The sequence below is a fragment of the Babesia bigemina genome, assembly GCF_000981445.1.
Source record: "Babesia bigemina genome assembly Bbig001, chromosome : III".
Classification (NCBI taxonomy): domain Eukaryota; phylum Apicomplexa; class Aconoidasida; order Piroplasmida; family Babesiidae; genus Babesia; species Babesia bigemina.
The window spans coordinates 2,141,822-2,168,980 of record NC_027218.1 but is presented as its reverse complement, the minus strand read 5'-3'; the positions used below and the strand labels follow the sequence as shown (position 1 = coordinate 2,168,980).

Here is a 27,159-nt window from a genome sequence, read left to right as displayed (position 1 = left end):
ACGTAATTATTCTTAGAGAACTACCCAGCTATGTGTTCACGAATTACATCGAGACATCATCAATTGCCCATTGGCAAATTAAACGGGATTAATCAAGGTTACCAGGCGCATGTATTCTTCATGTCTTGGCGTTTCGCGCAGCTGGTTGCGCCTCAGGCTGCAGCCATATCACAAAATGGTCACCAATTCTGTTATCGTTGCAACATGTGCCAACGAATTTGCCAAGATATCGTACTTAAAAGCGTGGTGATGACGCCGCCTTAGCTCATGTAGCCCTCCTATAGAAAATCTCATAACGTGGTTGACTCTTCCAGTGCTTACATTGTCTTATCCAAAGCCGGTGTAAGTACCATGTTTGTGTATAGTCTCACATAGTCCACATGCCGCTCATGAACTCACGTAATAATAGTGACATGTTGTGGGGACGATGCTTATGACCGACCCCTTCCCTGATAAATTTCTAACTATCGCCTACATGGATACCCGTAATCTCGGCCACCAATTTGAGATTTCAGCACAAAACTGCATACACATACACGACACACCATAAGGGATAATTCAATAAATAGAGAAGTAGGATTAACTTCTGTTTATTAACACGGCATGCTGCTGGTCACGGGATCAAGTGATCTGCTCCAATCCCCTGGCCATGAATTCTTGTGTGGAGCAGCGTTCGACTAGCGTGCCGCTCTGCATCAGCCAGACCGACGTGCACGACCTCAGCACGTTCTTGTCGTGCGCCACGATGAACGTCGTGCAGTGGCTGAAGAACATCCGCACCAGGTCGTAGATGGGCACTGACGCGTCGCTCGATGCCTCAGCCCCGGACGGGCTGCCACCTGCCTGATCCGCCTCCTCGTGACCCGCGCAGTTGTCGGATGGCGGCTCGTCGATCAGCAGAATGCGATAAGTCATGCGATACAGCACCAGACGAGCAAACGACAGCGACCGCAACTGGCTCATCGAGAAGCACGCCACGTTGCCATCGGGACGCTCACCCGACACGCCTCCCTCGCCGTCATCGGAACGGGTTGAGGTGAGTCTACGCTTCAGACGTATCAGGGGAATTATCACGTAGTAGCCCCTTTGCACCCGTATGTCCTCGTGCGCTAACACAGCGTCCAGCGGATCGGTGCCAGGCAGAGATTTGACCATGTCCAACAAACCGCAGCACTCCAGGGCGTGCAAGATCTCCTCGTCAGAGTGCAACATACGCGGGTCCAGGAAACGACGCAGGGTCCACCCCTTGAACACAAAAGGCATCTGGGGCAACACGCCGATGATGTGGCGCAACACCTTACGAGGGATGCTGTTCAACTCCCGACCGTCAAGCAACACGGAGCCCTCCCTTTTCGATGCAATGTTCTGCAGCACACTCAACAGCGTACTCTTGCCAGCGCCAGTACGGCCCACTATACCAACCACATCGCCAGCACGCGTGCTCGCAGTAACGCCTTTCAGGATGTAATTCGTGCTAGCATTGAATTCCTGAGCAGGTTCTGGCACCATAACATTATCCAGTTCGAGGGTCATGTGATTGGAGGGCAAATATTGGGAAGCATCCAATAATTCTATGGTGCATTTGTGAAGTTGCCGATCCCACAGTGAGACATACTTCCTAAACATCAAGCGGCGATATTCTGTTTTTCGTCGCTTCTCCAAATCAGCTAGGCGCATTCTGTCGTTTTCGGTATGCCCTGCGCCGCCATATTGACATAAAACAGTTTCTCTCATTGATTCGAACATGTCCCTGAATGTACATTTGCCTTGGCAGAAATACCGCGTATAACGCGCCAATGAGCACATCTGTCTCTCAACGACTGCGACGTTGTATATGACCAAGGATAGGGAATCGTTAAACCCCAGAGTCAGAGATATTCCAAGACCGATTTGAGCAATACGCAAATCAATACCGAATGCATAATGACATATGATGGGGATGAAGAACATAATACCCGCACCACAACACGTCATCATCTTGGCAGCCACTGCTGCCCATACGTTCAATGCAAGCTTCAGGTATTTAGACCTGTAAAAATACTCCGACTGTGTCGTAATAGCCTCGATACACTGACCCTCCTTCCGGTAACTGCGGTAAAGCGGTGATCCTGAAATCGTACTAGCGTACAGCTCATTTATGTTCGATGTCGCATCTAGCATCAGGCACTCCAGTTTCTTCGCCGGAATAAAATAGCGGCGTATGACATAAAAATAGATACACAAAACTAAAATACAAGGCACAGGTGAAGCCAAAGGTATAGTGTAACACATGGTAATGGCTTGTAATATTATCCGGATCAATCCCAGAATCGTGCTGCTAACTTGTTTGCAGAATTTCTCGTCGATGTGGATGAAGTCGGATGAGAATATCGTGATTATACCCCCAATTGACCTTTTAAGCGTAATAACCGAGGAATTTTTATGAATAATCGAATTTAATGCGAACGAAAAGAGCCGTGAAGAGCACCTCAAACTGCCCACAACCATAAGAAGGAAAGCAACAAACAAAAAGTATAAGTAAAAGAACGAAAACAACTTCACCAAGAAACTTTCATATTCATGCGCCATAAATATCACGTCCACATCAGCATTACCGTCATGGTCACATCCTCCAAGGTCCCTAACAGTGTCTGACCAACGCGCAATGTAAATGGCGTTTGCTTTCTGCAAAACTATACTGACCACAATCAGTGCAATTATGAAAAAGCTTGTTTTATACCCTACAGCCTCCAAGTACCTCAAATATCCTGATGAAGTAGAACACCGCTCGTTTTGCTCACGTGCTTCATCGGCTGCCTTGGTGATGGAGTTCTGCTTTACGCACGACATGTACCCCAAACTCATCGTTGAGAACTCTCCACTTTCGCACACCTGGTAAATATTGCGCGGCATACGAGTCAAGGTGGAAGCACGCTTCAAACCACCTTCTGTTGTGAAACATTCCTTGTGCTGAGAGGATGGCACATCGACGTTAGACGGCTCGTTACATCGCGTGGACGGGGACATAGAACCATTATCAATGTCCCAGCGTTCCATATGAACTACGTTGTCGAACATATTCAAATTGGAGAACAAATCCATGTATATTTTTGACATTGCCATGACTACGGCAACGTCGTCCCTTACGAGCAAGCCCGTCTCCTTGTTGAAGAGGTTGTTGAATATGGTGCCTGCGACGGCCGGATCCAACCCGTTGAAAGGCTCGTCCAGACAGACCAAGAAGCAGCACCGGTCGCCGACCAAGCGTTCGTTGGCCTTGCTGAAGATCAGGTACGCGTAGAGAGCACGCGCCAGACTCAGCCTCACGCGCTGGCCGCCACTCAGCGAGTAGCCCTTCTCGGAGATCACACGCATGTCCCCGTCCTCCCAAGAAGCAAAGTCAGACTCCAGCTCAACCGCACACGTCACCTGACGGTAGATGTCCTCGTCGAACGCGTACCCGAACGTGATGATCGAACGGATGCTACCGCTCGGCAGCCACACCTCCTGCGATGTGTAGAAAATGGGCATACCAGTCGACAGCGGAGCAACCGCCATGCTACCCGACACCAGACTCATCTCGCCCAGCATCGCTTTGATGAAGCTAGTTTTACCACAACCCTGGTTGCCGGTGATGATCTTCACATCGCCACGCTCCAGCTCGAAGTTGAGGTCATTCAATATGGGCACTTTTATTGACACCTCTTCCAAACTATCTTCGATCGTATGGAACCATGCGAAGCTGGCGTTCTTATATACCACAAGATGTTTGTTCGACAGGAGGCTTGTTGGTTTGTTCATAAGTTGCAAAGCTGTGGAAGTCCCCGCAGGCGTGTCTTTGGCGTCCAAATAGTAATTCGGGGAGCATTCAACTATAAACTTCGAGAGTCTGCCGTATGATGCGAGCATCTCGATCAAAAACTTGAGCGTGGTGGGTAGCTTCGTCAGTGACGTGGTGATCTTTGCAACTACGAAGAGCAATGTTACGGGAGCAGCTAAGTCAAAATCACGCTTATCAGCAGCACGTTTGACAACACTAATAAATTCGAGCAAAACAATGAGTTTCAGAATGACACCAACACTGTTCATTATAGCCCTGTTGATGAGCATTAGGAAGACACGAAGCTTCAGGAAGCACATCTCGTCCTTCCTGCTATCATTGACAATATTGTAGCCAATATCCTCCATCCCGGATGTCTGAATAACGTCTAAACTCCCAATCACTTCACCAATCCTAGCCAACCTCGCATCCCTGAATGTGAGCAAATGCTTCAACACGTATCCACTCATAAACTCGATAGCAACCATGATAATTGTAAGCGCCAGCATGGCTATTCCAGGGTATAGTATGTCGACGCCAATCTGCGATCGTATAATGAGCATCCCGAACACTAAGCTGCACAAGAACCTGATGACTGTGGCGATGCCATTTGTTAGGGATGCCATATGGCAGGTATCGAAGTAGAGAAAAGTATACATGCTTGGCGGCAGTTCCGCGTTTTTGTGCCTCCTGGCTGGGCACATCAGTGGGTTAGGCGAACATGAGCTGTACTCGGTATTGCAGGAATGCACAGCATCCTTGCAGCCATTTAATTGGCCATGCTTCTCTGCTGCAACGCAGTAATCTTTGCGATGACACAAACCGTGCTGGAACAGAGTTATGGACATAACTGCCTCCATAAGGATCTCCGTTCGACGGTTGTAGAAGTTCCTATGTTGCTGGACTATCGAATGGACCACTTCCACTAGTATGATTAGAAAAAGCATGCCTACGACTTTAAAAGGCAGCTGATCCTTCCTTTTCATAATGTCAAGCAGAAACTTTAGAAGCATTGCCACACCGACGTTTAGAACGCTGTCAATGACGGCCAGAAACGAAAGGAACAATATGCGCCGCCAGAATGTCAATAGAATTGCACGCATCAGTATATGGTGATGCTCTTTCTTCGGCTTAGACTCACCGATGGGCAACACCGCTTGCGCCTTTGCCTCCTCCAACATAAGCAGCCCATCACTGATGTGCTTGGAAAAGACGGGCTGCCAGTAGGATATCTGGTCGGGCTTCGGGAGTGGCGGCAGCATCGACAGTTCGAAATAGGTGGATTTAAGTCTATTCACCCAGTATACTACCCATCGCAATAACAAGAAGTTCAATATGCCCTTGTCATCGTAAGTGGGTACCTTGTCGGCTTTACATCCCTTTTGCGATATGCCGGTGCGACACGAGTCGACCGAGGAGTCAACTTGCATTTCAACAGTATCCCGAGTCTCGTAAGTAGTCCCCATTGCGGCTGATATATCCACAGGCTTGAGATCCCAATGTTTATTGCTTGATGTGCCTCGGTGCTGGAAGATCGGCTATTTTCGTCCCATGATTCCTAGGGATCAAGACATCACGCTACATTTCCGAAGTTATTACATCATTGTAGATCATGGCGGAATCCACCGAGCGGCAAGAAGCCGCTTTTTTTCTCTCTTGAAACGCACATCACCGAGTGTCTCACTCGCTCCCATCAACGCGATTTATAGACACCCGAATGGCGCAGCACCTCCCAGGTACATGCGCGGCGTGTTTAAGTAACCAATTACACATTTCAGCATTTCCAAAAGCCGGAGATGTTGCATCGACTGCTCTTCTGGTGAGTAGCACTGCTGCACAACTGTTGAATCGCGTTATTACCCGCCAATCGCCCCGCAATGGGCGCCATTATTCATTTGCTATGGAAACAGTCGGAATGTGTAATACGGCTGGCCGTCAGGCATGATCTAGGCAGGTTGCCGCCGTACGGCGCGTTAACGACGTAAGTCTAGCTAGGGTGTATCCAAATGAACATAACAATCAAAAGGAAGCACCAAACAAATTTATATGACCTTCAGTAGCAAACGGCTGCGGCCCACTTGCGTGGGAGCTTGCTACGTTACAGCATCAGTTAAAATCGTCTAGCTTCTGCATCTCGGCGATGTCGTGGTATATCTGGCGCAGACTGTTTATGACCGTCCTGTATCAATGTGTATTCGTTCACGCAACGAGTCGTTCCGTGCTGTGTGCCAAACTTACTTCGTGAACTCTTGCAGCTCCGGCTCGCAGCTGCGGTCGGTGTGTATCCATGTTTGCAATTGATCTGCGCACAATCAGCACCTTACACTATAGGAAGCACCACTCAGTGGATGGCATGAACCAACATGGTTGGCGGCACATCATATGATCGCTTTCAAAAATACGCAACACTGAATCAACGCTGTTTGTAGCGCACATGCACTCAACCGAATAACCTCGCTGCTCTTTACTGATGCAGCCGCTCCTTCAGCCACGCACTGACTCACCTGTAGACTTGTTCACCATCCAGGGACACAGGTAGTGCAGGCGAAGCACGATTGATATTGAGCTCTTGATGAACTCCAGCACGGAGTTGCGCAAGTTAGCCTTCTGCAAGCACCGCCAGTAGGTGTCGATCACCCACGCGAAGCGCTGCGCATTGGCATCTTCTGCGATATTTGCCGGTGTCTACAAGCGTTGAGATAAAACACAACAGGCTACCCACCTTTGAAAGCTCCGGCATCTCCATCACCTGCAGCAGCACTGTGTACAGGTGGTAGGTCGCCACATCCCCCGCGCTGTACGGCTCTAGACACGTTGTCCGCCCGTCCTTAGAAGGTATGATGGTGATGTTCTCCCCCGTGCTGCGACAATGTCAATAGCATAAGTTGGCACCACCCACCCGTTGGGGTTCACGGCGGTAGATTTGAGGAGATTTTCCGCCGCCACGTTGAACCGCTCGGCCACCTTCTCAAACCTTCTCTCCTCTGGGACACCGAGGTTTAGCCATAACAGAATCTTATTCGGCGGGAGGCCACTGGATGCGATGACGTCATCGGTGAAGGTCGCCCTTGAACTCAGCATCCACAGGAAGCTTGAGATGTTGATTTCAACTGTTCGAGTCAGTTTTTCTGGCAGCATATCCAGGATCACGTTGAGCGCCGCTGCCTCCTGCAATTACGTATACGGTGTGAACCCGCAGCTCAAGACCTACCTGCAGGGCGTTTATGTGAGTGAGCTCCAGTTGTGTTTTCCGGTGAACGTTGAAGCTGGATAACCCGTAACAGACGTACTTGTAGAGGCTGTGGAAGAGTTGCAGCAGCATATTGGGGAACGCCCTGAGCGCGAACGAGTTCAGGACCGCTTTCTTGGGCATGCGCAGCAGCACGTTGATGGGGTTTTGGTGCAGTGCGATATAGTTGGACGAGAAGAGTTTCTGCATATCAGCGCCCTTGGTCTCATTGCAGAACAGCATGAGCGCGTTTTTCTGCCTTGGGCTGGATGCGGGGTCCCGCTCCACAACGTAGTTGTATATGATGCTGTCCAAGAACGCCGAGTCGAAGAGCGTGCTTTCTATTGAGTACAGCATGTTGAGATGGCATATCGACCAATGTACTTCCAATGATTGCTTTCTGGCTTCGTTGTAAAACTTTTTGAACCGCCCCTGCTCGTTGTTGACGTGGACGATTGCAGCATTCGCCCCTTCCTGCGGGTCGTGATGCTCCCATATGATCCGCATCAGGTGAGCTACCGAATAGTAGAGCATCGGTGGCAGCGACATGCGTCTCACTGTGTGACCGAGTACCTTGCTCATGATTTTTGGCCACAGTATACGCAACGGCGTGTACACCGTCGTGCGCTCCAATGGCACAATCGATTCCAGCTTCAATTCGCGATACCCGTGGAGCTCCTTCTCCCCTGTCGAGACCTTCATCATAACTTCGTTCAACATGCTTACGACGGTGTCGCCCGACACCAGGTTGAGCACCGCCCCCTCACCCAGACACTGAACAAGCGCGCTGGTCAGTGGCGCGACCATGTGGTTGATGGCCGGATCCTTGCAGCAGAAGGAGATCGCAGACGCCCATGGTAGGCAGTGGAATTTCCTCAAAAACCTGATGTCCTCAGACCGTACGTACGGATGTTGGTGGTTCACCGCCACCAGGTAGAGCACCACAATTGCCAACCTGCACTGCATCCGCTGTTCTTCACTTGACCATGTCGAGAAGTTCATCGACAACAGCCACCTGTATAGCTCGGGGTTGCCCAGGAAGGGCGCGACGATCATCCTCGCCTCGCTGGCCTTCTGCGCGAACGGCGCTGCCACCCTGACGTACTCCTCCACCATGCACCTAAGCTGACGCAGCCGCAGATTCAGGCGGTACGAGTACCTTACTCCCTGCGTGGTGTACTTGTCGAATGATATGCGCCCTGCTTTGCAGATGTCCTCCAGCACGTGCATCCCAAAGCCCAGCATGAACGACACGACGGCGCCTCTTAACAACTCTAGGTGCTCACGGTCGACACGCATGGTGGTACTTGAGGGGCCCAGCTTCATGATGGCCGCCAGCAGGATCTTGTGCAGCTTGATGCTTGGATAGGGCTCGATGAATCTGTGAATGCGCCGATCCGCCAGCCACCCTGCAAGGATATGGACAAGCGTCTTCGGCTCCGTTTCGACCAGCGCTGGAGTGTCCACCGTGTAGGCAATGCCGGTTGCCACATGTGCGTAATAGGTGCCCGTCAGCGCGTCGCCTTTGCTGTACAGCCGGACCAGCCGGTGGAACATTTGGCTGTACACTGTCTCCAGGTGATCGATGCGTTTCATACACCGCATAAGCAGGGTCAAGCTCCAAGGGAAGGATGAGCTTATGACCCTCAGCAGCTGCTTGCACTGGGTACAGGTGTAGACATGCCCATCGCCGCAAAAGGAAGCTGCGATGGTGAACAAGGTTGCGATTCTCGACTTCCAAAGCACAGTGCAGTTTCGTGGAACAACACTCTCGAGCTCTCGGGAGTCCCACACGCGCAAATGAGCGGATGTATGGCCGATTGTTTCCAGCAGCCTTTGCGGCGACTTGGAGTATTGCGCCGGGCCGTAGAACACTTCTGCGCTCTCGGCCCCGAACGGTATGCTGCTTACTTGTCGTTGGACGGTGGGACGTGTTGCAGCCATCATGGCCGCATCGCTCATGTCATTTTCTGCGACACTGCGTGGCGACTGGCCTACGTTGGCCTCATTGTCCCTAAACTCCCCTATGGTCATGCGCGTCGACGCGTCGACGTCGACCTCGCTTATGTTTAGGGGGGCGGTTGGACTCGCCACCCTGCTGGGAGAGCGGCTAGTCGGCGACCCGGTGGCCTGAGGGGAGCACGGCGACAGGTCACTCAGGCTGTGGCTGCTGCCGAACCTCCGCAGGTTCTGGATCGTCATCAGAGGCGGCAGGTTGTACGGCTGCGCGTAGGACAGAAGGTAGCCCGTCTGAGATATCTCGTGCAGGCACTTGTTGTGGAACTGTTCCATCATGTCTTCAGCGGAGCCTCCGGAGTTGCACTGCTCGACGAAGCTGACGAGCAGCAACTCGCCGAGCAGAACGCGACTTCCCGGGATATCCTCCTCCGGACGAACCTCGTATCCGCGCCCATACTTAACTAGACGCTTGTAGAGCTTCTCTGAGGTCCTGCGCGCCGCTGCGGCCCGCACTCGGCCTGGATGGCGATGAGCATGGACAGCATCAACGTGCCACTTACCGAGGTATTCGGCGGTAGAAACTCGTTCCACCACCATATCTAGTTTATATTATCGCACATGAGTACGTGCTGTACATCTACAGCAGCAAACAATGGGCATAAACTTGCCACAGAGGCGCTGCTGCGAGCGGCGTCAAAATGCCAGCAAATACGCACACAGCAGCCCAATGTGAGCACATGTATCATTAAATGTGTAATGTGTTAATGATTCCTTGGTTAACCAACGGATGGAATAAACTCAAGCGGCTCACAGTCGCTCAACATGTGTCTATGGGGAGAGCGGCATAAATACGCCGGTAATGCTGAGGAAGACAGCCGTAATATTTCGCACAATACACCGTGACAGGGCTAAGGTACGGCAGGGGTTGTGTAGAGCTCGCAGCACGTTGGAAGCTATGGCTCTGGGCGGCAGCGTCGTTCCTCAGCCTACGCTGCCGCCGCCGTTAGCTCAACACAGTGGCCGATGTGGCTGGCGTCGTTGATACTTCAGCTGCTGAGATGCTCAGGATGCGCCTTCCTCGCACTGATCGTCTGCGGAGGCGCTGCACGGCGGCAGTGGCGAGGACATGCCTCGCTTGACCATGTTGACCGGAGACCGAGCAACCTTATCGCAACCCAGGTCGCCTTGAAGGCGCCCGTATCGCATACAACTGAGCGAGTCTCTAGAGTGGCATCGTTGCGCTCCCGTGCAACGGAGTCACATGCTCCACATGACGGAACAAGTCCACGCAGATCGGCTTTCGTCGTGCGCCAATGTAGTGGCACTGCGAACACGGCACATACGGATGGACCTGCTGCCGAGGGGAGATTCGTGGGTGAGGGAACTCGCAGCCTAAGGCGGCTGCCTGCGAAAGGACGGGGGATGCTTTCGGTGGAGTCGACTACAAGCGGCGCCGTTGTCAAGCAATATGGCGCTGTATTCAGACCACCGGAAGTCGATTCAGATGAGACCCCTCTGATAGATCCCGCCGACTCCACTCCGGAAACGATGTTCAGCGACCTCACCCAGTTCATGCAGGACCCGCGCAGCAAGAAGACTGTGATGTGGCGCTACCCGTTTCTGCGCACCTTCCCGCAACGCGCTGCGCTGCGTACTCTCACCGATTTCATGCCCGCCAGCAGGGCTAGAGACTGCCTAAACGTCACCGACGGTTCGAACGTGGACGATCTGTTGGATCCCACGTGCCAGGGGTATTACTGCAAGAGGCACATCAAGGCGTTTTTCAGGTACCAGCCGGAGTTCAATTATATGCGGAATGGGACTGAGGTGTTCCCGCGCACGCCGGAGCCGCCGAAACTGCAGTTGCCGTCGGACATGCCGCCCACGGAGGGAAGCAAGGAGCGCCCTTCGGTGCCGTTGGGGTGGCGAACTTTCGCCGCGCTTGGTCTGTACCACACCGCCACCGGTGTTAGTGACCCGGCAGTCTTGTGGTCGGGGTACCGCTTGACGGACGGCGACCCCATGGGCCGGCTCGCCAGCGGGCTGTACAACTCTCCGCTGACGTTACGCGTGCTCTCCGGGAGGGATGCCGTGATGCCCAACAACAACATGATGCATTCCAAGTACCCTATCGAACAAGGCGAGCGCTTCCGTGGGAATAAAGGCGACATGTCACATTTGGGGCCAATGGCGCCTCGCCACCACGAAACTATCAGTGAGGACCTGTATCGGCATCACTTCGCAGAAGACGGCGTATGGCCTTACAAACACTTCGAAACTGTGTTGAGCGAGATGGTGCCGTCACAAGCATTGTGGGCTCGGCTGTCTACGACGTTGCTGCGGTCGACGGCCAAGGTGCTGAGGATGTACAAGTTGCGGGTGCGTAAAAACTTCAAGCAGGAGGTTTTCTCGGCGCGGCGCACAACTATCCTGGGGCGGCCTAAACCCCCTAGTGAGGTGCCCGTTGAGACGTCGGTCGGTGTGCTCTACTTCCTGACGGCGCCGACGCTGCACCACGCCGTGGGCCTCGCGTGCTCGGACCCCATGGCCCGGTGCAACCTGTACCAGCAGCTGCTGCTTTTCGAGGTGGACGATGTGCTCAAATACCAGATATTCAAGAAGCGCGACCCCAACCGGGAGAACCCTCGGCAGTACGTCGTGTTGGGTTCGTACGACCACCGCGATGACCACAAGTTGCTCCGGGACAAGATGATGCGTTTTGTCGTTCGGTCGAACTGCGTGAACACCCACGTGATGTTGCACTCCCCGAGGAAGGACGCGATGGTCGACCTGAGCATGCCGCTGCAGCAGTTTTTGCCCATAACCACCCAGCAGCGTGACCGGTTGCTGGACCGGTTGAACAATGTGAGGGATGCGTGCAACACGAAGAACAAGTCGCTGCCCATCGGCGACCTCAGCATCATCAACCAGTTCGACTCCGACGATGCGTTCGACTGGGCAAGGCGTTCGCCTTACACGCGCGCCGGCTGCTACGAGAGCCTCTTTGTGGCGAAGGCGTACGAGGTCGGCTTCTACGGCCGTAACTGCCACTACGTCGCGCCGCTGCCCATGGGGAGTTCTTTGATGCCGGTGAAGCAGGAGTACGCCATCATCGAGCGCGACCCGGTGGACGTGTTGCGCGACCGCATGTCGGACGGTTGGGGTCACGTGTTGGCCCTGCCTAAAGTCATACCTCGGTCGTCGGAACTCTATCGTGAATTGGCCGCGGGGGAATCCGTTGGCGTGGAGAATGTTCGTGATGAGCATTCTGAGCAACGAGTGGATGGTGCCACCGAGTCGACACCTCCAGAGTCCGGGGACGCTGGGACCGACCCTGCACAGCAATCTTGGCCAGGCCGGCTGCGCATTACCATACGACGAACGGTGTCTGAATGCTTCAAAGCACCCAACATCTCCTCCAAGCATATAGCCTCAACCAGGCCCATTGTGGAAGATAAGGCTAAACTCGGTGACGTGCCGTTTGAGCGTGACGGGTCACTTGCTGTTGAGATGCCCCCACCTCGAGTAGAAGATACCGAAGGCGCCTCCCGAAGCCAAGATAAACTAAATGGGCCTTTGGAATCGCAGATGGGCGGCATAACTAGAGGTCGTATGTATGTCGTTGGCCGCCCTGGTAAACAAGAGGTGCCGGGGTCCGTCCAGATGCTGCCAGGTGTGCTGCTATCAACTGATGCGGTCGGCAAGCTGCTGTCCGAAAACGCCCCCGTGGAGCTGGACACCCCGTTCTTCGCTGACCTGCTTAAGGACTACGTGTACGTCTCCCTGCCCGCCGGCGACTTCTTCGAGTGCCCGCCCGGTGACGACAACGTGAAGTACAACGAGAGGGGGGAGGAGAGCATGATCCAAACGGGCGTTGGGGCGGAAACTACGAACAGGCTGCCGAAGAATAGGCCAGAGGCCATCGCCGGATTCTGGATCAAGAAAAGCGAGTGCTACCTCATGTACAAAAACGACGAGGAGCGGTGCATGCTCCTGGGAAAGGCGCCCAGCAGGCTAGACCGGCGACGCACCCTCAGTCAGGACATGATAAAGCGCGGGCTCATCAGGAACGAGGTTATACTGGACTACATCAGGAAGGGGGCGGGGCTCACATGGCCCGACCTCAGCAACGCATACAGCAGGCGGGAGGGCAAGCTCGTGAGCCATCTGAGTCCGACTGAGGAGATGAAAACGATGTGGACTGTGGACCCGCTCAACAAACCCTACGCGCGCTACTCGGCCGATGATGAGGTGCCTGCTGCGCGGTTCTACTTAAAGCCCGTGGAGTACGCGGAGGATGACCCCAGGCAACGTATGCGTCGCTACCCACAAGAACTTTATAAGATGGCTTTCGAGTTCATGCAGAAAGTAGATCGTGGAGAGGCGAAGCCCGAAGACGACCCTCTGAAGGCCCTGGTGGAAGCGGAGTACGTGCTTCCCAAGGATAGCAACGACAGCATCTGCACTTGGGAGGAAGCCGAGCTCGAAGAGGCGAAAAACGCCCCGGTGCAGGGGACGTCTACGGCGTGAATGTCGCCTGCGCGCACGACAGCGCACGCTCCCAGGCGGCGGCGTTGTGCAGCCCTGCCGCACAAACCTGCAAAACACTGCACATAACGCAGCATAATACACTAACCTCACGCAGTGGTTTCAACTCATCGTCGCTTGTTGTGTCCGTGTTGCCTATCGCCTTGCGTGCCCGGCTGATTGGGCAGCGCGCTGATGCGGCGGTGCAGTACTTGTGGCACCTGCCTGGGCACTGCGGCGCGGGCACAGGGTCCGGTCGGTTTTCAACCGGCTCCATTCCGCGCGCCTTGCATTCCTCTTCCAAAGCGACATACAGGTCCCAGAGCAGCGGCAACAGGAACTCGTGCAGGATGGCGGAGACGTCCACTCCGATGACGTTCATGAGGCGTGCGTCGAAGCCAGTGAGTTCGACGCGCGGCCCCCGCCATCCGTTCGCGCACCACTCGATCGAACGCTTGTACAGCTGAGCCACTATATCACAAAGCTTGGCGGCTTGGATACGCGCCACCATATCGTGAACATGCTCGTGCAACTGCAGTATGTACTCGGAGCGGCTGCCAAGCACCAACATGGCCGCAAGCAGCCGATCACGCTGCAGCGCCGCTTCCACTACCACATCCTCTACACTTTTCTCAGTTTTGGCAGATGGGTAGTGGTCCTTCAACGTCGGGTCCAGGTGGAACACGTCGACCAACCGATGCACCACGTCGTTGAAGAGCGCGTCCCCCCCGACATCTGCCCCTTGGATCAGCCCGAGCTCGCAACGGTACGTGTCGCACAGCGACCCAAACGACATGACGTTGGCTGCAGGCTTCTGAGGGCGAAACAATCTGTGGACCTGGGTGAGGTCGATGAGAAAGGGCTCATAGTACTGCGTGAGCACGTAAACCTGCGGTTCCTGCATGTACACCAGTATTGCCACAAACGTCGTGTCCCTTTCCTTGCCCGTTACAACACGCCGCATTTTTGAACGGTGGTTGCCCTTTCGGTCACCGTCGTTTGGTGCTGTAGCAACACCCATTTGCTGCGCTTCCGTACCTTCGTTGTTATCACTTTCAGCTTCTTGTTTTTCCTTGGTGGTCAGGAACCCAAGAGCGGTGTTCTTGGGCGCCGAGCTTTGGGCGGCGTTGAGATTGACGCAGAGCATCTGCAGCTGCTTGATATCGGCGCAAGTGCCGCTTTTGAGAAAGTCATTCGCCGATATCACAATGTTGGGCGAGACAGTCCAGGCAATGCAACCCAGCTTCCTGTAGAAGATATACAAAGCGATGCCCCCTTTTGTAGCTGTGAACGCGGCGTATATCCGGTTGCCGCAGGGGAAGACATTAATCCGGGCGACGTTGACGTTCGATATTGGGCATCCGTCGATCAGGGTTGCACCGGTTAGCGTATCCATGAGCGTGAAGAATGTCGTGAACGACAGTTTTGCATTGCGCTTGGCCGGACCCAAATCCACCGCCTTGCCACCACCGACGGGCGACCCTCTTGCATTCAAGCATTCTGCGGGGTCATGAGTGTCCCTCTGGATTGACTTGCGGCATATTTGGGTGACAATGAGCACCATGCCCTCGCTTTGAACCGGGCATATGTGAGTGGCGTAGCCCTTGCTGACCTGTTTCGTCCACTGCATACGAAGCGTCCCATCCCCGTTGCGCTCCACGCATGCGACCAACGCGGAACACATCGTGTTGGCACGGTTGATCACTACCACCTGCTTGTTAGCACCTTGTATCTGCACCGATAGGGACGGTCGGATGAGGGGCACCTCGAATAAGCCTTCCAACCGCGGGGGCGGCTTGCTCTGGTCAAGCTGCAGTGGCGGAGGGGCAGGCACGGTTCGCAAATGTGCCCTTACTCCCGCCTTGTGTTGCGGGCCGTCAACGAGCGGTCCGAATGTAGCCTGTATATTAGTTGACGAATCCAGGGAGCCTGCCCAAATCGGCGACATCGGAGGCGCCATGGTCAACAATGGCGATGCCAGGTCTGAACCAGCAATTGACGATAAGTAACCCATGCCACCAGTCAACAAAGGCGAATTTATTGCAGAGTTCCTAGAGGACGACACATGATACTGCAGTCCACCGGGTGACGGCTTCAACGACGATGATTTCTGGTGCGGTACAGCCTCCTGCAAAATGAAAAATTGCGGTGATCCTTGATGTGCCGGCGTTTCCTTTTCTGCAGTGGAAATTGGAGGGGTTTTGCGGCCTTTAGTTGCCTTGGCAGTTGCGGTCTCAATGGACGTTTCTTCCACTTCCTTTGCAACGTCGGAGACTGCCGACTCAAAATGCCCGCGCTTATCCGTGTGAACAGCATTTTGTGACGTCTCGGGCTCTGCGGGTGTGACAGGTTCTTGCTCAGACGCCTTTTGGGGTTTCGGGTCGACTGCAGGGACCGTCTTATCAATGCATTTCAAAAGTTCCGCCAAATCATCATCCTGAGGGTATTCCATGCTCAGCCAAATGTCGGTGATTCTGTCTTCTGTGACGGGTGAGGTTTTCGGCCGACGTGAAGGCGGCCTCCCCCTGCCACGCGGGCTCGATCCCGATCTCTCACTTGCATCCCGTTTATTCCCCCCTGTTTTGGAAGTGGGCGACGACACAATATCAGTATCCAATGTTGTTTCCCTTGCTTTTCCTGCTTTGTCGCTTTGACGACTGGCGGATGTATCTCTGCGTGACGGCGAGGTTTCTTTAACAGCGTTGGTAACGGCACTTTCCACCGTACCGGACTTTAACTGCGCATGTAACGCAGCCATGTTTCCCCCTGGATAGCTACTGGATACATTGCCGGGGCCAACAAACCCGTTGGTAAGTGGTGGCAGTAAGCTGCCGTACTCAGTTGACCCCAAATAATGCCGCCCAAACTCAAGCTCTTCCAAACACGGTTCCGCCGAATCCGGGTCATAAAGGCGCATAGAATCCACAGTTCCAACCCTTTCTGCTTGTATTCCCCGTATGGCAATGGCAGCGAGGCCTGCGCCCTGGCCGAAGCGAGAGGGCCGAGATGCGATATCGACGTCTGCTTGCAGGACTCGCGAGTTGGAACCAGCCGCGCTCCTACACAACGCAGGCACAGCACTAATGGGTAGGGTACGATAAACGTGGCAGATTAGCATCGCTGTCGCTGCTACGCATGCCTCTGCTATCCCGTGAAGTGCCTTCACCAGTGTGCTCAGCAGCACCGCTGTCACGCAGTGCATGAGCTGCCTTTCCGCCACCTCACCAACACCATGGATATGATCTTTCAACGCAAAGGGGGCACTTACGAGCTCGTATGGCGTTCCACCAGATGCCGGGTGGTATTGTGCCGCATACCTATGTACATCGCTGGCGGCAGCCCAGGCTACGCTGCCTGCAGTGGCAGTGGCTGCTGCAACATCGCCCACGCTTCTTCTGCTCGTGGCACTTTTGCCGTCTGAGGAACTGCCAGATTGCTCCTTCGCCGAGGATTCGGAAGAACCCTGAGGCGTTTTCTTCGACTGGTATTGCTCGACCTTGTTCAGGAAATCGGTCGTGACTTCGTGGGCGTCCTCGATTTTCAGACCGTCCATCCAGTTGCTGTGGAAACGCGTGGAAGTGTCCTCCTCGCCCAACTCAACCAGGATGATGCCGCCCTGGCTGGTGGCCACCGCCAGCCACCTGCCGCCGTTGCCCCAGGCGAGGTCCTCCAGGCTGCTCTGCTCGTCCGAGGCGTTCTGGATCACGCAGATGCACTGCACCTCGTTTTTGTACTGCGAGTCCCAGTTGCTGGCGTGCTTGAAACGCCAGATTGAAATAGTGCCGTCATCGCTTGACTGCGCGTAAAAAATGAAGCGGTCGCTATCCGAGGAGGTGGCGCCCTTGCAAAGGCCGCGTTTCTGAGGCACCATCAGGTCCTGTGAGAAGCGGACGTTGCGCACACGCGCCGGGTGGCCGTGCAGCAGCATCGCGTCCTGGCGCACGTTGTGGTCAGCGGTGTCGTAGGCCAGCTGGAGGCGCCGGTGATCCGGCTTGCCGTCGCGTAGCACGGCAATGTCGCGAGAGAGGTCAGCGTGCACAACCTCGAAACACGCCGCGAAATTGAGCGTGGCCTTCCCCGCGCTGGGGAACGCCACCACCTGGCCGTTTGGCGCCCAGGATATGCGGGACCCCCCGAGCACGTCGCACTGCGACTTCTGGAACAGGTCGGTGTCATGAAACACGCGCTTGAAGTTCCACTTCTGCGCCGATCCCTCGGGATTAGGCGGTGAGCGGCGCCACACTGAAGCCTCCCTGCCGCTCGTCTGCACTGCTATATACAGGGTCATCGGGTCCCAGGCAACGCTCTTCACGTAGCCGCGGCTGTGCGCGATGGAATCTGCTATCTGGCCCTCGAACACGTCGAAGTGGGCCACCACCTGCTTCGTGAAAATGTCGAACACCGCGACCTGGCCGTTCAACCCCCCTCCCACGATGCTGCGATTGTCGGGCGCCCAGCTGATGTCGAACAGCTGGCCCATGCGCGAGGGGCAGCGGAATGACTGGATGGACTTCCACGCTTCGAAGTTGCCGCCATTTGACTCCACTGTCACTGGCTTCACAACTTCGGTCTTGACGGACTGCGAGTCGTAGCTGATGCGCGTCCTTCCCGCCTTGGTACGGTTCGGCATGCCCGTTTGGCGTTGCCGCTTGGCAGTTGTGCCATCGTACTTGAACGTGAACTTGCGCGTTACCTTGGTTGTCGTGGCCTCGGCCTCCGGTTCTGGAGCGGGTGAAGCTGCGTCCGCATTGCCAGCAGGCTCATGGCAGCCCAAGGAGTGCTCCAGTTGGCGACACTTCTCGTCGCTGCGCTCCAGGATGTGGGTGGTCCCGCCGGAGTCGGTGCTCGCCAGGTAGCGGCCGTTGGGCGACCACCTGGCAGTGGCGACCTCGTACGGGGAATGTTCGCGGAATGTGTATAGGCAGACGCATTTCAGCGCCGACTTTTTGGTGCCTGCGTCATCCCGCCAGAGCGCCCATATCTGGACCTCGGTGCCCGCTGCCGTGGCGATGCGGTGGACCGTCCGCGGCTTTGCGTGCGGCTGGAAGTCGACCGAACTCAGTGAGCCGCGCGTGCCGCAACACTGGCTGACCCGCGAGATTCGCATGACGTCGCTCGGGAAAACAGCGCTCGCACACCAGTCAGACGCCCCTCGACACGACCTTCCCGATAGAAAACAGCCGTATACCACGGTAGACAGCGGCACCTCGCGATACACAGCCCGGAATTGCGGGCGCGTACACCCAACCAACCTCACAAACGACACCGTGGAATAACTAAACGTTTCGAATAGGTCACGTCTCTCACTGTTGAGCAGATAAACTCGGCCGAGAAGGGCTAATGTGTGGGACAAAACGAGGCGGATCCCGCAGAACCGAAGCGCTAGACACGCCCAGTCCTACGGCTTCGCAGGCCACACCGCGCGGCGCAAAACGACAGAAGCACTTTATGCGCACATGCAGCCGCTGTAAATCCTTACAGACACCTCATTCCTCAGCAGCGGGAGCGGGTGCGGGCACATCGGCCTCTGGCGCCTTAGCTTTCTCAGACCTGAAGGCAAATGTCGAGTCGGCGCTCTAGCACAACTTACGCCTTAGCTCCCGATGATCCCTTGTTGGCATTTCCGCGTTCACCCCGCTCGTTGTTCCAGCTATCCCGCCTCTTGCGTTCGCCGCCGCCCCGGCGGTCGCCACGGCCGCGACCTCTGTTGTTCTGGGTGCGGCGGACACTGTCCGCGCCGAAGGTGTCCACATTGATTTCGTGCTGCTTCTGCCTCTCCTTCCGTAGCATTTTCTGCGCTAAAGTGCAGAAGGTTGCCGTGTAAACCCACCTTGTCGCCGTGGATGTCGCTGGACAGGTTGTCGAAGAAGGAGCTCTTCTTGTCATAGAAGGGCCTAAGGTCCTTCTCCTCCTTTGGCGCAACCGCTGCAGCCTTTTCAGGCTTGCCTTGTTTTACATCCGCGACTAGGGCGTTGGGTTTTGTTTGCGATGGTCCCACGTCCTCCTTCACATCTGCGGCGCCGAGACTGGCCAGCAGTTGCTCGGCCTTGATGATGTTGAAATTTTTCACTGAAGGAGGGCCCTTGTGCTCGCGCTTCGTTGGCGTCATCAGCTGGTGCGGCTCCGATGTCGGGAGCTCTTCCTCACGTTTCTCTACGTCGAGTGGGTCGGGGCGACCGCTGTCGGGTAGGGGAGCGGGGGAGTTACTTTCCTCGCGACCGAGCGCATCGCCCTCAGCAAACGGGTCAGGGCCGAAGTCGAACTCCCCTAGGTCAAACCGGCCGCTGTCTGCCTCGGGCTGGTGAGGCGGAGATGAGTCCATGAACATGGGCCCAGGCAGTCTCTTGTCCGCGCTCCCCGGATGCATGATATCCCGATGTGGCATACCGGTCGGCATGCCGCCGTAGAATGAGCCCGGCTCATGCCAATACGGGCTCGAGGGCGGTTGCCGGCATTCGGGGCCGCCAAAAGACCCATCGTGCATCGGCGGGGCTCCCATGGGACGGCCCATGGGCGGCATCATCATGGGCCCCGGCATGTTAGGAGGTCCCATGTACATCCCACGTCCGGGCGGCATGTACATGGGCGAGCCCATAGGATGCATCATCGGGCCCCCCATCATCGGCGGTGGTGGTGGCGGCGGCATGACTCCGAATCCCTGCCCGCCGGGGCCATCCCGAGGGCCATACATGGGCCCCGGGCCCGGTCCGCCCGGCTGGCCGAAATGGTTATTGAAGTAGATGCCTTGTATAGCAGGGTCGTTGAACGTGCCGTACTCCGGCGGGTGCTCCTTCTTCAGTTCGCAAACGCCCAGGTCCTTGATGTCCTCGCCCTTGAACACCATGTAGTCGTGTATACGGTTCGACGGGGGGATTACATTGCTCGTGCGGTTCTCAGTGCCCATGCACTGCACGTTTTGGAGCACTATCACGGCGTCTTCGCTGTTGAGGTCGAAGAGAAGGCCTGCAGCGGCATTGTAGAGCGACAGTGGCACATGGAACCTCCAGACACAACAAGATTCACACTAGTCATGAACGAGGGTACACCTAAGCACTACACACAGCCGTAGATACGGCGGCTACCGGTTATTCACAAGCCGCCTATGCAGCTGCGAAAACGCCGTAGGCCGCCACGCAAGCTGCCATGGGAAGGAGCTCAACTAGCACGTTGGCAAACACGAGCAAACAACAAGCCGCCGTGATGCAACAACACCAAATGTGCGTGCATATAGCCCGCAGAGAGCAGATCAGAAATGCACAGGGGAATCCGTCAAACGCAGAGGCATGGATGGTGCCCAGATGGTATCCTTACCCTCATAGCGCAGATCCGAGTTCGTCGTGATCGATATCCGACTGCCTATAAACGACTCGATCGCCATGTTGGCCGGGAAGAGGCTCGGAAGGGTCGATATGCGGGGGAAGTCGAACGACCAGACGGTGGCACGTTTGGTCACGGCACGCTGACGTGTTCGCGCACACCCACCTGAGATCCCACAGTTTCATGCAACGCGCAGCCGAAGGATCGCAACGTCCGTGCTAGCACCTGAGCTGAAGTGGCTCTAAGTGAGTTCGCGCAGCGACACACTCCCCACAGCAAGACGACGAATAACGGGCCCGTTCAATTGCATACGCGCATATTCAATGAAAAATTAAAGGAAATTAGTGCTTGTTACCCGGTGCCACGGCAGAATTGGCGAAGTACTCCAGCAGCAGGTCCAGCTTGCTGCCTACCTGGGCGATGCGCGCCTCGAGCACGCTGAGGCGTCGCGCAAAGGCCAGTTCGAAGGAGAGCAGATCCTTGCCGCTGGTGTTGCCGGGAAGGCGCTCGCACGCGGCGGCGAATTCGGAGACGGTCACCTGATACAGTCCATTCGCGTAGTACATGTTGAGGACCTCGTACGCCTGGAACATCGGCACTCCGGCATGGCGCAGCGCCTGCTTGATTGACGGATCTGTCAGCGTGGCGTAGGGGTCGCGGAAGGTCATGTCGATGACTGCGTGGTCTCCGGTCTGCGCCGCGACGAAGCGCAGCATCTCGGTCGATCCCACTTCACCCTCATTGCGGTAGCCATAGACCACACAGTCATTCGACCTCATGTCGCCGCTCATGTTAACCTTGCATGCGCCCTGAATCGAGTTGTTTGCGGCAGGCTGCGGAGCAGGGGCGCCCGGCGAGCGCACGGGGAGATGTGCCGTAAGAGTGCTGAGCTCTCCTGAGGGCGACGTCTCAACCGCATCCATGAGGTCGTTTAGAATTTCACTTGCCGTTGGCTTTCTTGAGGTGCTAGGGCTTGTGCCGTCCTGTAAGACCGTGGCGCCTCCGCGGGCGTTGGTTGGTGTCAGCGGTTCCGGGAGATTAAGCGACTGCGTTCCACCGGCGGGCGCGTTGTTGTGATCATCGGCATCGCCCCGCTCGATGTCGCCAAAAATGATTTCTCCTGTGATTTCTTCGCGTGATCTGGCCAGCGCAGGCATTATACGCCACATAGTGTTACGCATCTTCAACCCAATCGACTGGCCCACCTTCATCATCTTCGACGCCAATTTGTCACCCTCTCCCTTCATGCGCTGATTGCCTGCGTTGGAAATATCCGAAGCGGCCGTGTGCTCTTCCATAGTGTCCTTAGAACATGTACGAGCAGAGACAAACTGTGATGTCGCCTCACGCGACATGCAGGCTTGCTCCCCGCTCGGCGCACCCTTGATAGCCTCACCCAGAATCGAAGTGACCTCGGCGTACCGGTCACATCGACCCTTGCTGCATTTTTCTTCACTAAACTTCTCATTTACCGTCAGGAACGTGTTCAGAATGATACCCGTGACCACGTTCATCACCGTCAGCGTGGCGAAGCAGACGAAAATCACGAAGAACAACTTCGAGTTCGGGTAGAACTTGGCCGTGTCGTTGCTCACCTGGTTCCAACCTTCCAGCGTCATGATGGTGAACAGGGTGTACATCGACCGCAGCAGCGTTCCCCAGTAGTCGTCCATCTCATCGTCCTTAACCTCCGTGAAGACCCAGGTAGTGTATATGGCACATGCGTAGATGACCATGACAACGAAAACAGCAGTCCACGCCAGGGACTGAATACTCAACAGAATACCCTTCGTCAGGGTTCGGAGCGGTCCGCAGTGCATGCACAGCTTGTAGAGCCGAAGCAACGGAATACATGACCAGATCCTCAGATTGTTCAGGTCCTGCTGACACTTGTCGACAACGACGGGTAGCGAGCTGCAGTGATTTAACACCGCGTGCGCGACATAAATCGTGCTGGCAGCCTCGCAGATTAGCAGGGCCAAATCAACAAGAAACTCAGGGTTTCGATATATTTTTATGTTCATATCCTGCGTACTCTGCATGATCAGGTCGAACGTGAACACGACAAAAAACAAAAAGCGAAAAACAAAGATGGTGGTCACCCAGGGAGTCGAGAAATCATGCCAGTCGAGCAGGGTGCAGAATCCCAGGAAGCAAGAGTAACCCACAACAATCCCCATGAGGAACCACTTGTAGTAAGGGTGGGTGTACATCCGCTTTCCCATGTCCTCATGGTTCCGAGTGATCATCAGAAGCTCCTCACGGTACTTGCGCGCATCGACAACGCCACTGCCGCAATACCTCAGCGGAGGGTACGAGGTGACGCTGCTAGAGATGGCCGCAGTTTCGCCGAAGCTGTTTCCTCCCGGAAGGCCTTCTCTGACGGGCGTTGCCCTCGAGGCAGCAGCCAGGCGCATGTTGAGGGGAAGGGACTCGCCAGCGGCTAGGTCGCCGGCGCCACCCCCCATGCTGTTACCGGCAGTGGTCACCATGTAGAGGTCCTTCTTCTCCGCAGTGTAACTGCCGCCTCCTATTTCCGTCGATACGTCGCGACTGCGCCTGTGGAAGACACTATCACTGCGGACGTGTAGATCTAGGTGAACCTGGGGACTGTCCTTGTCATCTTGAAACCTTGTGTCCTGGTGACCCAACTTACCAGAAATATCCGCCGAGCAATTTCTAGAATGTCGTCCACTCACCATTCCACCTCTATTGTAGTTTTCCGTAGATTTTGACCGTAATATGTCAATGGGCTTCGGCGATTCTCTCGTACTCTGCATCTTTCAACCACGGCGGCAGGGCTCCAAATAAAGCAACTTGCGTCTTCCACCAACAAACCCACCACTATTGTGTACACCAGTTTGTAGAACGGGTATCAGGTCTCCCGTTTAAGTGACAAAAAAGGCTCCTAAGCTCAGGTAGGCGTCAATTCCCAGAGTGCTGCACGCTTGCTCACCGGCGAGGAGATAACCCTCAATGCCATACAATACAACTGTGAGACGGTACACCCACGATCGGCCTAACCGATCCCCTATAATACCGCGGAATCACGTGACCGACCACGTGCCGACAAGGGAGCCGCGAGCAGGTTAAAACGCGCAGCTCCCACGCGAGTTAAATACCCGAAACCCAAAACGAATCTATTTCACCTCTGACATTAATTCCAACATAGAATGCAGGCATGTCATCGGTGTGGAGGTTGCACAACCGCCGTGTTGTGCGCACCAGACAGGGCGTCATTAACGAAGAATACGCCAATGCGGCACGGTTCGCCTGTGCATACACGTCGAAATATGACCGTTTCAATTGTGGGTGTTTACACGGTGCAGTTTCCGCGTTTTTGTCTTTCCCGCTACACAGCTTTCACACCAGCAGCTTGGCCGGTTTCGCTGTCCGGGAGTTGCACACGCTGCAGAATACACCGCATTTGGATTAAATAGTAAATGTAAAACAGATTGGTTACGCCAGCGTGCCAGTTGTCAGGGGATGCGTAGAAGACAGCGGGAAATTTCGATATCATACCGCCGGATACTTGTCTCGAAAATTCAAAACAATATCACAGCCGCGCAATGGCATTCAAATGTATTTTAGACAAGCGATGTCTTATGGTGGTGCGCTGTGACAAGTCCACTTTTGTGTTTCGTCGGTAGGCATGTATGGCGCTTACAGCGAACGTTCCAGTTCAAATTTGCGGGGCACCACGGCACACACATAGTTTAATTCGCACTATTATGTATTGTGCAATAGCTTCGAGGTGGTTGTAGGCTGACTTCTACTCTTGAAATGACATGTAAGGATATGTCTTACCGGTCTGCAACCGGCGAGTCGCCACTAGCTGATTTTCGCAACACACAATTGCGAAATTGAAGATTCGCAATTCACATATATTGTGTAACTCACTCGTATAACTTCGACAATTTACGATGGTTGCTACAACCGTATACAGGGTTACCGTGTTGAAGCGCTGTGTAACGTGTCCCACGGCCTCGTAAATCCGCTCATTAAGTCACTCACTATAAATTGCACGGCCGCATTACATACCGTTATTGTGGCCATGAGCAAATAAAATGGATCCTAAGGATTTATATCCCCGCGCCGACGATGTCGAAGAATCCCCGGCGCCTGCAAACGACCCCGTTTTGGAAGCCGTCGGAGCACATCTAGAAGCTGAACTGTTACCGGTAAGGGGTGCACGATCTGCTACATTGCTGTAGTGGCTAGTGACACGTCGCGTTAGGGGTGTAAAGTTGTTGCTGAGATCGCCTCGTTCCTTTGTTATGTGATGGTAGTTGCCACTTTAGGCATGGTTACAGGAAATGGGCAGTGGTGCATGTGTCTGATCTGGTCATCTATTGTAAATTAAACAGCTAATCATGCCGTATAGGGGCAGACGAACTTGCCGAGGCGTGGTGTCGATGACCTCAACCCGGCTCTAGGCTTGCCTCATGACCTACCTAATTGTAAGTTTGTAAATATACAACGCGTGGTAGTGTGACGCTGGCATCGTTTGTGGGTCGAATGACGGTTATCCCGTCGTGCTTTTGCCTTGCTGGCACGATTTCGTGACCACGGCACCGTGCCGCCCACCGTGACACCAAATGCCAAGGACGTCACACCGTTGCGAAGGTCGTATATCCACTATAAACTACTCGCAGTGATGCGGCCTAATAGGCCGAGGAACCCGAGCGGAATGCTTATGGGACCAAATGACCCATTCTTCGAGGAGGGACCCAGACAGCTAAGGTTGGTGACCGTTCACGCCGCCGTGAAGCGGTAGTACATACTGAACATAACATGGGCACAGGGCCCCAGGAAGCACAGCGCCACGCTACGACACCATAGGACCGTTTGGACGCGAACCAGATCCTTCCATCGATCCGTCGCTGCATCCCTGGTCGCCGACGGCGAACCGCGGAGGCATGATGGGAAGAGGCCCCGGACCGTTCCCTGGGCCCGGTGGGCCGTTCTTCTGAGGAGCCAACATACGGCTGCAGTCAGCAATGTGTATGTCATGTACAGTAGACAGGCAATTTAGAGCCGGACTACTACATAAGAGCCCATTTTTGTGTAACTGCCGGGGCACTTTAACGAAGACATTAAATGTGTAGTATTCACACCCATTTCACGGCACGAACCATCGCGTTATCCGACGAGACACGACGCGGCAGTGACGCCGCTCGTGTATGCCAGCGTAGCGCAGCGACGGCACTGACAACAGTGCCTGTGATAGCCAAAATGCAGTGGAGAAGGTTATGCTGTAGCGCGGCGTCCGCCACTCGCAGCGGGAAAGAAACGCAATGACCGTTGCCGTGCTTCTGCAGTGCGTGGTGGTCGTGGCGAGCGCCGTCGCAAGCGGGTTCGGACTGCGGCCTTTGCGCCCTCAACCACCGCCGATAAGCGGCATCCTGAACCTCTACAAGTCCCCAGGAATGACCTCGAATGATGCCTGCCAGATTGTTAAGCGGATACTCACGGACGGGCTGCGGGAGCGGATGGCGACACCAAGACGCCCTAAAATAAAGGTGGGGCACGGGGGCACTCTGGACATGCACGCCGAAGGCGTGCTCGCCATCGGCGTGGGCAGCGCAACTAAGTTGCTATCCTTCTACCTCAAGGGTAGGTGGGTCTGCATGCCGGAAGGTAACCGGTGCAGGTAGTAAAACGTACGAGGCGACTGGGGTGCTGGGATACGAAACCAATACGCTCGATTCCCATGTAAGACGGATTGTACGTGGCGTATTTGCTTTAGGGGGAGACGGTCAAGGAAGCGCCTTGGCAGCACGTTACTGACGCCGACCTAGACAGCGCCATCCAGTCGATGCAGGGGCCGTATGACCAAGTGCCGCCGCTGTACAGCTGTAGGTTAGGCAGTTGGGCGATTAATCATGAAACAGCGAAAAAGCACTGCGGCAGGAGCCTGCGGGATTATGCAATCCGAAGCCTGCCAGTGGAGGTCAAGTCGTCACTGGTCACAGTGCACAGCATCGAGAGGATACGCGTCCCTGGTGCAGTATGTCGGGGCATTTTTTGTGGCGTACGTAATTGTTTCAGGAGCTCCCTCGGTTCGCGTTAAGGGTCACCGGCTCAGGCGGCACCTACGTGCGCAGCCTCATCCGAGACATCGCATACAAACTGAACACGCTTGGCACGCTGCAGTCCCTGGTGAGTTGCGAGGCGGAGTTGCCGCAAACTGCGCAGGTGAGAACCGCCAAGTGTGACCTGACGGTGGACGATGCGCTGCGCATCGACAGCCTGGACTACGACACCATAGTGCAGAACCTCAGAACGCAAAATTTGTCATAACAGATATATTAACGTCAGCAGTAGC

At 55.1% G+C, this 27,159-nt stretch overlaps 8 protein-coding genes across 8 annotated transcripts; 3 read left to right on the top strand and 5 right to left on the bottom strand.

Moving 5' to 3' along the window:
• Positions 1-621: 621 nt before the first annotated feature.
• Positions 622-5,265, bottom strand: BBBOND_0308770 (ATP-BINDING CASSETTE TRANSPORTER, putative; the record flags this gene model as incomplete). Its single annotated transcript, XM_012913706.1, has 1 exon — positions 622-5,265. The coding sequence occupies one exon, from the start codon at positions 5,263-5,265 to the stop codon at positions 622-624; it is 4,644 nt and encodes a 1,547-aa protein (XP_012769160.1).
• Positions 5,266-6,033: 768 nt separating this feature from the next.
• BBBOND_0308760 (hypothetical protein, conserved) lies at positions 6,034-9,584 on the bottom strand (the record flags this gene model as incomplete). Its single annotated transcript, XM_012913705.1, has 5 exons — positions 6,034-6,101; positions 6,304-6,484; positions 6,522-6,660; positions 6,699-6,967; positions 7,011-9,584. The coding sequence occupies 5 exons, from the start codon at positions 9,582-9,584 to the stop codon at positions 6,034-6,036; spliced, it is 3,231 nt and encodes a 1,076-aa protein (XP_012769159.1).
• Positions 9,585-10,332: 748 nt separating this feature from the next.
• Positions 10,333-13,517, top strand: BBBOND_0308750 (hypothetical protein, conserved; the record flags this gene model as incomplete). The annotated part of the gene is made up of 2 exons (XM_012913704.1): positions 10,333-10,358; positions 10,385-13,517. 2 exons carry the CDS (start codon positions 10,333-10,335, stop codon positions 13,515-13,517), a joined length of 3,159 nt encoding a protein of 1,052 aa, XP_012769158.1.
• On the bottom strand, positions 13,507-18,621 carry BBBOND_0308740 (hypothetical protein, conserved; the record flags this gene model as incomplete). Its single annotated transcript, XM_012913703.1, has 1 exon — positions 13,507-18,621. The coding sequence occupies one exon, from the start codon at positions 18,619-18,621 to the stop codon at positions 13,507-13,509; it is 5,115 nt and encodes a 1,704-aa protein (XP_012769157.1).
• A 379-nt stretch (positions 18,622-19,000) lies between these two features.
• On the bottom strand, positions 19,001-20,892 carry BBBOND_0308730 (hypothetical protein, conserved; the record flags this gene model as incomplete). The annotated part of the gene is made up of 4 exons (XM_012913702.1): positions 19,001-19,064; positions 19,105-19,307; positions 19,345-20,477; positions 20,826-20,892. 4 exons carry the CDS (start codon positions 20,890-20,892, stop codon positions 19,001-19,003), a joined length of 1,467 nt encoding a protein of 488 aa, XP_012769156.1.
• Positions 20,893-21,172: 280 nt separating this feature from the next.
• On the bottom strand, positions 21,173-23,323 carry BBBOND_0308720 (VOLTAGE-GATED CATION CHANNEL (CALCIUM AND SODIUM), putative; the record flags this gene model as incomplete). Its single annotated transcript, XM_012913701.1, has 1 exon — positions 21,173-23,323. The coding sequence occupies one exon, from the start codon at positions 23,321-23,323 to the stop codon at positions 21,173-21,175; it is 2,151 nt and encodes a 716-aa protein (XP_012769155.1).
• A 2,165-nt stretch (positions 23,324-25,488) lies between these two features.
• Positions 25,489-25,804, top strand: BBBOND_0308710 (hypothetical protein, conserved; the record flags this gene model as incomplete). The annotated part of the gene is made up of 2 exons (XM_012913700.1): positions 25,489-25,574; positions 25,636-25,804. The coding sequence occupies 2 exons, from the start codon at positions 25,489-25,491 to the stop codon at positions 25,802-25,804; spliced, it is 255 nt and encodes an 84-aa protein (XP_012769154.1).
• Positions 25,805-26,128: 324 nt separating this feature from the next.
• BBBOND_0308700 (tRNA pseudouridine synthase, putative) lies at positions 26,129-27,134 on the top strand (the record flags this gene model as incomplete). Its single annotated transcript, XM_012913699.1, has 5 exons — positions 26,129-26,447; positions 26,485-26,546; positions 26,581-26,841; positions 26,883-26,993; positions 27,030-27,134. 5 exons carry the CDS (start codon positions 26,129-26,131, stop codon positions 27,132-27,134), a joined length of 858 nt encoding a protein of 285 aa, XP_012769153.1.
• Positions 27,135-27,159: the final 25 nt, after the last annotated feature.